Genomic DNA, 12382 nt, shown 5'->3' with positions numbered 1-12382 from the left:
TGAATAAAAGACTTTAATTATGCTTGCGCTGACCCACCTAATCCTCAGAGTATAGCCTACAGTCGCAATTGCTGTGGGAAAGTATTTGTGAGCAACAATAAACAGTCCATGTAAATTCCACTTCAGGGGTGCTGTGCCACCAGAATTTAATTTGTTGATATAGGTTTCTTTTAGCAATGTCATCATGTAAAAAATTTAGCCATGGCTGCATTTTAGCAGTTCAAAAAACCCAAACTGAAATACGCAAGGAATCACAAGTTAAACCCTTTGGCATGCCTGTGCCAAAAGAGTAAAGTTTATTGGAAGCTCATGTAAGCATAATGTCTGTTTCCTGCTGAGCCAGCAGATGAAGAAACTTAAACTGTCTGACTGCTTCCTGTAAGTCCATCCTTCCTTGCTTTACATCCAGTGCATATTTTTTTTCCTTTACAAATCGTTTGACAAACAATTATTTAAAAACTATTATAATTTCGTAAAATGGAAATACTTCTCTAGCATTTAATTGCACTTAAACAGTGATTTTATACATACATTAACATTATTTCATACATATTTTTGACAATCTCTTCTCTTTGGCAACGTTTTGGATTCAGCTTCACCTCCTTAGCATAATGTAGTGCCATATTCAGAGTGGGGACAGAATTGCTCCTGTCGCAGATGGCAGAGGGACCTCAGGTGATGCCAGGACCAGACCAGCAACAATCAACAATCTAAAACTCAAATCCAGCTTTGTTGTGTTGAGCAAACCTGGAGATAGAATGCGCCACCATATGTACTCTCCCACAGTGGGTCAAACACATATTGAAACATCAGTTTTAGCTATTGTCATCACTGACTCATTCTTAAAGAGAAAGATGACATCAAAATGAAAATTCAGTCGTCATTTACTTACTCTCCATGTTGTTTCAAATCATGTATGACTTTCTTCTGTGGAAGGAAAGACTTAAGATATTTCTTGGTAATTTAAAAAAAAATTCACACAGTGACAGTGAATGGGTACCAATTTTGTTTTTGAAATATTTGCTTTTGTGAGCACTGTAGAAAGAAGGTCATATAGGTTTGGAACATTGAATTCTCATTCAAAAGACATTCAATATTCTTTTGTGGAGCAGTAAATGAAAAAAATCCTATACACCAAAATCAGCAGCATTAAAGTCCATATTGCTTATTTGCTATATTACAAGTCTTAACTTTAAATTACAAGTAATACTTGTGTGCGATAACGTACACACTACAGTTTAAGACCTTAATGAATGATAATGACTGTGAAGACCAGTTCACAGCAAGGACTAAAACTATAATATTTTAATAATCTTTCTAATTACATGAGAATAGCAACGTCCACACCACATCTGTAACGATAAAAACACAGTGGAACGATATTGTTGGAATCACTTTCAGAATGTTTTTTCCAGATGATGAATGATAAAAACATTGACAGCAATCAGGGGTCCGTTCTTCGTACGTCGCTAACTCAGTTAGCTGGATTTGATTGTTGGCGATTTGGCATGATCTTGGATTGTTTGGTTCTTCAACGCTCATCCTGGACTTGCTGTCATAGCAACATGTGTGCAAACTTAAACCTGCTCGGGAGCAGGCTTATTTCATGTTAACAGGATTAGATCCCGGCTTCATAAGCAGAGCTGATACGGGAAGTCCAGCGCAGCGCGATAGTGCACTTTCTTTCTGAGATATATATTTTTTCTCGTGATTCGTGAGATTGACGTTTTTTGTCGCTTTTATGTTTAAAAAATTATTAAACGGCATTTCCAAGCCACTTAAGACCCAATGTTGTAAAGGAGGTTTTTTTTGTTTTTTTTAGGCTATCATAATTTTTTGTGAAGATCATACAATCATGACCATGCCGATTACAGATATGTCACTCAGGCTTCACTAACGTGATTGGTACCATAGACTATAGGCTACCATAGACTGCCATCAAGGCTATGAAGGGGATTATGTGAACAGAAAGGGGATTCACAATGTAAATGTGCAGCCCAGTTACTATTGTGATTCTTAATATTCCAGATTAGTAATATTATATCAAATAAAAAAAGGCAGTTGACTAAAATCTTCCATATCACAAATGTGAAAGCAAAATGGCCAGGATCTGTGCACGACTTAAGAATTTTCAGAGATTCACATTCCTGCACATTATTTGAAAATGGTAAGAAAAGTTCCACAATTAAATATCAAGCTCACTGTATTACATAGCCTACACTTATGCTGATCCTAACAGAACTGCATTTTTTTCATAGGTGATTATGACATGTTCCTGCCTGCAGACAGGTGTTTTATGACCCCATTCCCTGACCCAAACCAGTTACAATGCAGCTCTAGCCAGGACAAGGGCACACATTAGCCGCGTTTCCACTGTCGGGCCAGGGCCGGGCCGTGCTAGTGCGTGCCAGGGCCAGTCGCGTTTCCACTGTTCAATGAAATGAACTTTGGCTAACTAAAGGGAAGATTTCAGTGTCTTAAAAGTCTGAGGGGTTGCACACCTGACAGGGCCTGCGACATTGTTGCATGTGCCATATTACACAACATTGCCAAAAAAAAAAAACACTTTTCATTAAATGTTTAATAAAAGGCAAATATGCTTAGTTCCTTGAGTTTTATTTCAATTGTTCTTTGTAAAGAAAAGCCAGTGGTCAAGTGCCTGCAACAAGAGATATTAGACACATGCCTCATGCAACAAATAAAAAGGAAAAGTTGGCTATACACTGCCCACCTGTAGGCCTATGTCTCCTCTGTCTGGGCAGACTCTTCTGTAGGCCTTTCTGTAGATGTGGAATCCTGCAACTTATATTGCAGCCATAAAGCATACAAGTATAAATTAAGTAAAGTTATTTATGCACTTGCAGGTAGGCTAGTTCCTCCATATGACAGTTATCTGAGAGGGTTTATTCACTGTCCAGTGCAATGGAAACAAATGGACATTACAAAGTCTTATACTTTCTTTCCTTTGGAAAATTAGAAAATGTCCACTTACTGCACATATTTCAGCCACCACTTTCTTGGGAACAGATACAAGTGTTGGTGTATTATGTAAAAGTGCACAAAAGAGGAAAACACAATGTCATTATGAACTACACTGGGGAAAAATGTGATCAATAACTCATGGCAAAATATTTTTACATTAACATAAGTTTATCAGTTTTCACTTTCACAAGTCAAAGCAATTCATCATTACTCAAGATTTAACAGTTGAAATGACTATATACAGCCTTAATTTAATGCAGCAAAAATTATTTTACAGTGTAGGCTACTAAGATCTTTGGCTTTTTTCTCAGCCTTTTTCTTGGTTGCTTTTATAAACAGAACACCATTTATTTAACAGTAACTTTTATAAAAGAGACTATAATATAACACAAAATTACCATTAATATTTTGTACTTCACTTTTATTTGTTCCCATGTTCTAGTATGGTGACTGACATTACAATGCACAAAGTAATTATGCAATTATTAAAATACAAAAATACAGGCTATTAAGTGATAAAAACATCTAACATGGCCACTTCTAACGGATTTAAATGGTCTGCTACTTTTTGCCAGCCCTCTCTCCTGGCTTTTGCAGACTTTGAGGTGTTCCCTGGCGTTTTGATTAAACATTAAAATTCCGAATAAACTTCGACTATTAGTTCTTGCTCTGCTGAGGAGAAAAACTGTGCGCGCTCTTTGGCCACGCTGAGCAGCCAATAGCAGCGTTGCTGATCAATGTTTCTACTATCGATACATATCCCCTTTTAACCAGCGCATGAACGCGCAATTATCTCAGATAACTCAGATAACATCACTGCATGCTTATAATAAACCGATGATAGTTATCATTCTTGGTGTCAATGGCCCTTAACTCTCACATCTACATATTTACTGTTCCATTTAGCAAGATCCAAGAGAATAAATAACTTTTAACGTCAGTGAACATGTCGTGGTTGAAGCCTCTTCGTGCTTTGCATCATTCAAACTTTGTATAATATTAAAAGAATTTATGATTTCTGAGGCTTGACTAAATCTTCCAAAACTCCAGTGCAATGAAAAAAGTCGCTACAGTGACATTTTCTTTTCACACGGATTTGCTAAGAAATGCTTAAAATCTAAAATGTATGTCATCATCTCCATGTTCTTTTCCAGAGTCTCCCTCAGAGCGATAGTCAACCCTATTCAACAGGTGGCAATTCCCTTCCTTTGCCGAACATCATGTCGAGCCAGGCCTCTAAACCATGCGTGTCCATGCGCCGCCACAAGAGTACCACAGATTTACCATACAGCCCACAGCGTGGGTACGTCCGAGACCAGAGACCCTCTATCTGCGCCCCCACTGAGGCTGAGCTGGCGATGATGAGGAGTTGCTTCTTACATGAGGCGAACGTTCGTCCATGTTGTCGCCATGCTCTTAGTGTTCCCAACATGGCAAGCCAATGCACTAGCCCTCTGTGCAGCACAGTCCTAAAGCATGCAACAATCTAATTGAGAATGAGAGCGCGCAGACTCATACTTGCCCCCCGGAGTTTCGCAAGCAGTGCCTCTACGTCTCTAAAGATGGGAAGTGTCGAGTAGACTTTGCATACGTGGCTGAGAGAGAATGCTTTCTGGCTGACATCTTCACTTCATATGTGGACCTTCCGTAGATGGTTTCTCTTTGTTTAATGATGTGCTATGCAGTCACCTGGTTTATATTCACAGGGCTTTATTCACTAAATGCATTCCTGCGTGGAGATCTTGAAGTTCCTGCAGACACTGATGTTTGCTAGCCCAACGTGGATGGTTTGTGTCAGCGCTGCTCTTCTCGGTGGAGACACAGAGGACTATTGGTTATTGCTCTCGCCGAGCTGCTACGGAGATGTGCTTTTGGTCATGGCGCAGTGCATTGTGGGATCCATGATCGACGCCCTCATGGTGGGCTGCATGCTCGTCAGAATTTCGTGTCCCAAGAAACGCACCGAAATCTACTTTCCAGCCGGACTTCAACCGTGATGACCATCTCTGCCTTATGTTCCGTCTAGGCGACCTGCGAGAGAGCCACATGGTGGATGCCAAAGTACGTGCTAAACTCATCAAGTCTCGGCAGATGTCGGAGGGGGAATTTCTCGCGCTGGAGCAGTCTGAGATCGACCTGGGGTTATGAGAGTGGCTCTGACCATATGTTCCTGGTGGAGCCGCAGGTCATTCAACACACCATCGATTCCAGCAGTACTTTCTGGGAACTTGGGCCGGAGCAGCTGCGGAAGCAACAGTTTGAGATTATTGTCATCAACATATACAGTTGTAATCGAAATTATTCCACCCCCATTGCAAATCAGGCATATTGGCAAAATATACAGACTTTCAGCTGTTTGCAATGAACAAATCAAACAAAAGTAATTGAAATAACTCAACACAACAATTTTTTAAGTAATTTCCGCAAATTCAACTGAAAATGCAACTTTTAATGACTTCTGCAGTCTCAAAATTATGTAACCCCTTCATGACAAGCATCTTTAGTACTTAGTAGAACACCCTTTTGCTGTTATGACCTGCTGCAAACAAGATGTATAACCAGACAGCAGCTTCTGGCAGCATTTCTGAAGAATCTTAGCCCATTCTTAATGAGCAATGTCCTCCAGTTCAGTCATATTCATGGGTTTGCGTGCTGCAATCACCTTCAAATCCCAACAGAGATTTTCTATGGGGTTCAAGTCAGGTGACTGTGAGGCCACTGTAGAATCTTCCAGGACTTCTTCTGCAACCAAGCCTTGGAGGAATCTGAGGTATGCTTGGGATCATTATCCTATTGGAAGGTCCAATGACGCCCAAGCTTCAGCTTCCTCACTGACGGCATGATGTTTTCTCCTATAGGATTTCCTGATATACTTCAATGAATCCCTCTTGCCTTCCACACACTACAGGTTTCCAGTGCCAGAGGATGCAAAGCAGCCCCGGAGCGTCACTGAGCACCACTATGATTAACTGTAGACAGAGTGTTCTTTCTGCATATGCTTCATTCTTCTTCCTCCAGATATACCACTGACCCAAAGAGCTGAAAAGTTACTGTTAGAGCCATTTTGTCTTTATTTAAACTTTGATATGTAAGTGTGTGTCCAGTAGAGGTCTCTCTTTGGTTAATTGGTTACAGAATATAGGTGGGAACCTTCCTTCGGTTGACAGGTGTTGCTGGAAAATAAACGGTAAAATAAATCTACAATGTAAGCATATTAACTTATGTGTAGACATTGCAGTGAATAATAACCAGAGCGTTGGCTGCTTGGCTGCTAACAGTTACAGATTTGTTTCATCGTTCCACTAAACAGAATCCCAAAACCTCTGTGGTTTATTTATGATTTTGAGCAAATGGGAGAGTTTTCTTGTGCTTTTGGGTCAGTAATGGTGTACGTCTTGGAGTTCTTGCATGAAAACTGAATGTGTTTAGTATGCGTCTTACTGTGCAAGCTGAAACCTCAGTGCCTGTTGCCACCAAGTCTTGCTGCAGGTCTTTTGCAGTCACTCATGCATGGGTTTTTCTGAACCTGCCTTCTCAGAAATCTGGTTGCAGCCGTTGATAGCTTTCTTTTTTTGCCCTGTCCAGGTAATGTAACCACTGTTCCTTTAACTTTGAACTTGTGAGCTATGCTTCCGGTGTCTCTAGGAACATTTAGTTCCTTTGCTATTTTGTTGTATCCTGTCCCTTGTTTGTGATGGGCGATGAACTTCTCTTAACATTTGAACCATTCTTTTGGCTTATTTCTGCAATAATTTTAAATTGGAGTCAAACGTGACCCCCAACAAACCTAGCTAGTTCATGTATTTCATGTGTTCTAGCACACCAGGTGCAACTAATGAAGCCCTTGATTATTTGCATCAGGTGTGCTTGAGACAACACCGGTTTGGCAGATTTGTGCTGTTGTGAGGGATTCTATTCAGGGGGTTGAATAATTTTGAGACTGCAGAAGTCATTAAAAGTTGCATTTTCAGATGAATTTGCAGAAACGACTTGAAAAATTTGTTGCGTTGAGCTATCTCAATTACTTTTTTTGATTTGTTCGTTGCAAACAGCTGAAAGTCTTTCAATTTTGCTAATAAACCTGAATAAATTTGCAATGGGGGTTGAATAATTTTGCATAATTTTGCAAATATTAAGCTTCTTTTATACATTTTTGAGACATTTTATTAGTTTTATTTGTTGAATTTTTACTAAATCTGGAATGTTGAGAAGTGGGGAGAAGCAAAGTATTAAAGTATATTGTATATGTAATGGGAACAACAAATTAAATGTTACAAAAATTAAACATTTGCCAATTCTCACATTTGTGAATCTAACAGAAACTTGTCATGAATATATGTATAGTAGCCTAGTAAAGTAGTATTTGTAGTAGGCTATACGATTAGTGTTTTTGTTGTTTGTCATCTAACACTGATATTTTGTTTCTACTATATTTCAGTAGTTTTAGTCAAAACTGATTACAGCAATGAGAATCACTATTAAAAACAACCAAAAAAGAATTTAGGTGGATGAATTGAGAGTAATGTTACAATTGAATGATTTCATGATTTCGAATTAATAAATGAATAAAATAAAATAACCTGGGCATGTTTTCATGATATTCTCATACATAAGATATTCTCACCCAAATAAAATCTAACCTACAGAAGTGGAGTCACAGCTCCAGTAAAGTGATGTATTACATTATAGTGCCATCTTGTGGTCAAGGTTAACGTTACGTTAGAGTGTCACTTTAATAAGACGCAATGCTTTCTCAGATCGTTTGACAACTTTGTTTTGACAGGAAAGGTGTGCCAAGCAAAAACGTACTATATCGAGACGGAGATCGAATGGGGAGGCAGCTTTGAGCCGTGCATGAAAGGGGCGTTCCGAGTCGACCTGAGACGGTTCCACAGCACATATATCCGGTGCCTCTTCCGCAAGATGCGCTGCTTCACCTACAGACTTTGCAAGTCGGACAGCTTCAGGAATCTCTCAAAGAGAGTGTGAACTGGAAATTGGGGGGACGATCAAGAAGACGACATCGTGAAACCACCAGGAGCATGTACTTTCACTATACACAACATTCTCTAGTTGTTATGAGTGCGATAGTAACGATCCACTTTATGGATGGTTCTCATGTCGAAATTACCCTATATTATGAGATTCTAACATCTAGGCTAAAAAGCGTTGTCGTCCTCTTAGACTCTTAGAACTCGTAATTATTACAACGGGTAGCCTATCTCCGAATTTTCTGAGCTAATCCTTTTTTAAAACAAATCATTTTGTTTCAGTCAAGTGTTAAAAGTTATGGGAACGGCTTGAGTGTTCTCCTGAACCATCTGAAAAAAATAAAATAAAGTAGGCTATAGGCTTTACAATCATTAGACAAAATAATGTCCAACTAAAATGTTTCAGAAAAATGTTCCATAAATGATGCAGGCTATATGCCAAATACCATTATTTTGTGCTTATGTTTTGGTGTTATAAAAGACCAGATAACTTAAAAAAAATAAAAATAAAAAAATAAATATATATATATATATATATATTTTTTTTTTTTTTTTTTTTTTTTGCTCATACTTTTGAGAGAGAACCTTGCCAGAATGTCCTAAGAACATTCCCTGTTTTCATTATGGTAGCTAACACTTTTCGGTTCCAGGACGTTCTGGGAACGTTAGTTTTTGGTTCCTTGTAGTTTCCTCGTTCCTTGAACGTTCTTATTTGGTTAAAAAAAAACAAAAAAACAAGTGGGAACGTTCTGTGTTTTCTGGGGACATTAGCCTATTACATTGCGTGTATATGCAACATTTCTTAGTAGTCCAGCTTCTGGAATGTTCCCATATATTTTCTTTTTAGCCTTCACAAATATTCAGTAAAGAATTCTGTAAAATTAATCAATGAGACTGAATCAATAATGCCATTATTTTTATGAGAGTGTGTGCTGCTTTTTTAAAACAGGCATTCACTTAACGAATTTGCATGTTGCATGGTACAACATAGGCCATTCGGTAAGTATGCCTGTTTAAAATCTCAGCAAAAGAAAAGCACTCATAAAAGAATGGCATTATTGATCCAGTCTCTCATACTGAATAATTTTACTGAATTATTTACTGAATATTTTTGACGCCTTACATTTTTGATCTACGACGATGGATCCATTTGAAGCTAAAATTCTGAGTCTGCCATACACGATTTTCATGAAATATGTAATAATTGGTAACAATCCTTCCCATGACTATAGTGACCTAAATTAAGTTTAAAAGTGCAACATCTCTCTTTTAAAAAAAAGGAAAGAAAGAATAAATATGACAATGAGAAAGAGAGCAACATTTAACAAGTAGTATTTTTTCTAGAAATTCTATGCTGTTTTAAACAGAGGAAATAGGCCTAATCTATTTTTTCACACACACAATCATTGTTGTGAAATGTTTGGTTATTTATTCTTGACCTACAGAGTTGCAGTAAGCTATGATAATCATCAAGGTGGTGTTTTATGGTGAAGGATCTGTGGTCGCCAACTAAGAGGTCACACTTTCAAGACACCATTTCGCTTGGCGGTGTGCACAGCTTTTTTTGTAACAGCGCGCGCGGCTCCACATCCGAAGATGCACAACTTCGAGCCAATCTGGCCGAGCATGTACGTCTCCCGCACCGGCACCCAGTTTGTGCTTAAATTAGTTGCTTACATTTACAAAATGAGCCTATAGCAGACATAAGCCATTTTAATAAAAATACAGGTCCATGTTTTATAAAATGTCAACGAAACTTAATGAAATGTTTAGTGAAATTAGAAAATATTTAAGAGATCATTAATTTAGTTGTATAGCCTACATACATGTTTATTTATCCACATATGTTGTTCTAATGTCACAAGTAATAATCTCAGGGTTTACTGGATTTTACACGATTCTTTTTATAGTGTGGTGGTGATGTACTAAAATAAACATTGTCACGTGTGTAACTTTCTTCTCACCGTTGATTCCTGATGCAAAGGACAATTACCTGAGTCGCCCCCTGTCGTTTCACATACAACGGCGAGCGCGTCGAGTATAAACGCCTCGTCCATTTGGGGAGGTGCGAGCGCAGTCTGCGGAGACTCGTGCCGCAGAGCCAGGCGAAAGTATAAACGAGGCTTTAGGACGTCCGCACACCCCATCCGCGTGCAGCCTGCAAGATGTCTGTTAAAGATCACTTCACCTGGAAAGCATCTGCTGTTTACTAACATCTGATAGACATCTTTAAGATGTCAGTTTAAACTGCATTCAGTTTAATCATTACATCTTAAAAACATTTTCTAAACATCTATTTGACATCTGGCAGGAAACGTCCTATAGACATATTGCAGATGAGCAAACACTCTAAAAAATATGTCTTCCAGATGTAAACACGCACATCGAATAGACGTCTCCGTGATGTACGTGTGCTATCTGGGTTGAGCGCTTGAAACTAAATCCACTACATAGTGCGCACGCGTCTTTCCGCCCTCACGGCCAAATTACTACTTTGAAAGGCTCGAGCCGAGCGCCGCACTCAACTCTGAGAGGAACGCGGTTTACCCGAGCCAAGCTCTATGCATTAATTTGACCTGTTTGTCTGCCCCTGCTGGTTGATGCCACAATTACACCATTAAGGATCGTTTACCATCAGTGGCCATTAAAAATGTCTGCACTTTCGTCAGTTTTATTGTTACTTTGCTAAGCTTTTCATTTTAAAATCTGTTATAATCGTTGTAAATGAGAAATTTTGTATTTGAATTCCAGCAAGGATATATAAATATTTATGTAGGCTATGCTTAGTTTTATCTTTACAGTAATTGTCAAAAGTGTGGAAAGCTAGAACAATTTCATTCATTCATTTCAATCATGACAACTCTGAATAAATTTAAACAGTATTTATTGATAAGAATAGAATGTACGTAGGCTTTCTTGGCAGACTAGATCTGCTGATGATGACGAGTTAAAGGAGAACTCCGGTCAATTTAAAAAAAAATTGTAAATTTGGAGTGCTGTGTCAGTACAGAGAACAACGACAAAAATCGGTGTTGCCTACATCGTGTTATCCTCTTTTTAAAATTTGCACCCTGTTGACTTAAATGGGGCAATATTTAAACCTGCTTTTAGCCTCTTAACATCCTTGATGTGTCATTACAAGTGCCCAGCCATTGTGAGTGATTCCTTTAGAGTTAACACGGGTGAATCTGACTGCAGTAGATGTGAAAGATATGAATAAAAAAGATGTTATTTCAGCCAGCGCACATACCTGTATTTTCTTCCTGTTTTCGTCGAAGTCCACAGTAGTCGACTGTCGAATTCACGCGCATGATAACCTATTGACCGGAGTTCTCCTTTAAAGGGATAGTGAAAATTCTGTCATCATTTACTCACCCTCATGTCATTCCAAACCCATAAGACTTTCGTTCATTTTCTGAACACAAGTGAATATTTTTAATGAAATCAGAGATTTCTGACCCTCTTTTGACAGGCTACTCAACTATTACTTTGACCTGAAAATAATCCATATGAATCAAGCTTTTTAGTCCAAATTTTCTGAAGAGACATGATAACTTTATATGATGAACAGGTTGAATTTAGGCTTTTATTCACATATAATCATTCATCAACTCACACATCAGTAAGAGTAAACAGAAGCTCAAGCATGCTCTCTTGTCATGTGAGAACCAGTCAGGTTTATTCTCGTGTTGTTACATAGCAAGTTTGAGCTTCAGCAAGAACTTATGAGGTTCATTCTTATGCGTCAAGCTCAGTTGAGCTTCTGTTTATGTTCACTGATCAATGATTATATGTGAATAAAATCATAAATTCAATCAGTTCATCATGTAAAGCGATCGTTTCTCCAGAAAACTTGGACTAAACCGCTCAATTCATATGGATTAGTTTTACGATCTCTTTATGTACTTTTTGAAGTGTCAGAGTGGTAGTTGCGTAGCTGTCTATGGAGGGACAGAGAGCTCTCAGATTTCATTAAAATATCTTCATTTGTGTTCCGAAGATGAATGAAAGTTGTACGGGTTTAGAATGACATGAGGGTGAGTAAATGATGACAGATTTTTTTTTTTTTTTTTTGGTGAACTATCCCTTTAAGGGTTCTGCCGAAACATGCATTACATACAGTGAATAGAATGCGAGCTGCCGCGAGGAAAGTAGGGAGAATCCCCTAGCAGATTTAAGCAGGTGGTGATGGGGAAGATGGAGGGCTTGGAAAATTCCCATGTCGAATTGGTTCGGAACAGAAATAAATAGGCTACATAGATTGAACAAACAGATTAATTCCCCAAAAGTGCTCGGCTGACAACAAATCAGCTGCTTGGAAAAGATTCAAGACTAAACCATGTATTTATTCAGAATATAGGCCAACTGTCATACTCTTCTTCATAGGCTTTCATGTAGATTAATTTGCA

The 12382-nt window shown here is 38.5% G+C and overlaps 1 protein-coding gene across 1 annotated transcript; it reads left to right on the top strand.

The window, feature by feature from the left end:
- Nucleotides 1-4235: 4235 nt before the first annotated feature.
- kcnj20 (potassium inwardly rectifying channel subfamily J member 20) lies at nucleotides 4236-9429 on the top strand (the record flags this gene model as incomplete). Its single annotated transcript, XM_079886208.1, is given in 12 exon segments — nucleotides 4236-4449; nucleotides 4452-4629; nucleotides 4631-4647; nucleotides 4650-4753; nucleotides 4757-4766; nucleotides 4769-4819; nucleotides 4822-4951; nucleotides 4953-5121; nucleotides 5123-5269; nucleotides 7768-7881; nucleotides 7884-7965; nucleotides 9419-9429. Coding segments are annotated over 12 exon segments (1227 nt in total).
- Between the last annotated feature and the right edge of the window lie 2953 nt (nucleotides 9430-12382).

This window comes from Squalius cephalus (genome assembly GCF_949319135.1).
Source record: "Squalius cephalus genome assembly, chromosome: 11".
NCBI classification, from domain to species: Eukaryota; Metazoa; Chordata; class Actinopteri; order Cypriniformes; family Leuciscidae; genus Squalius; species Squalius cephalus.
Note: the sequence above shows the minus strand (reverse complement) of the source record. Positions and strands in the feature narration are given on the sequence as shown.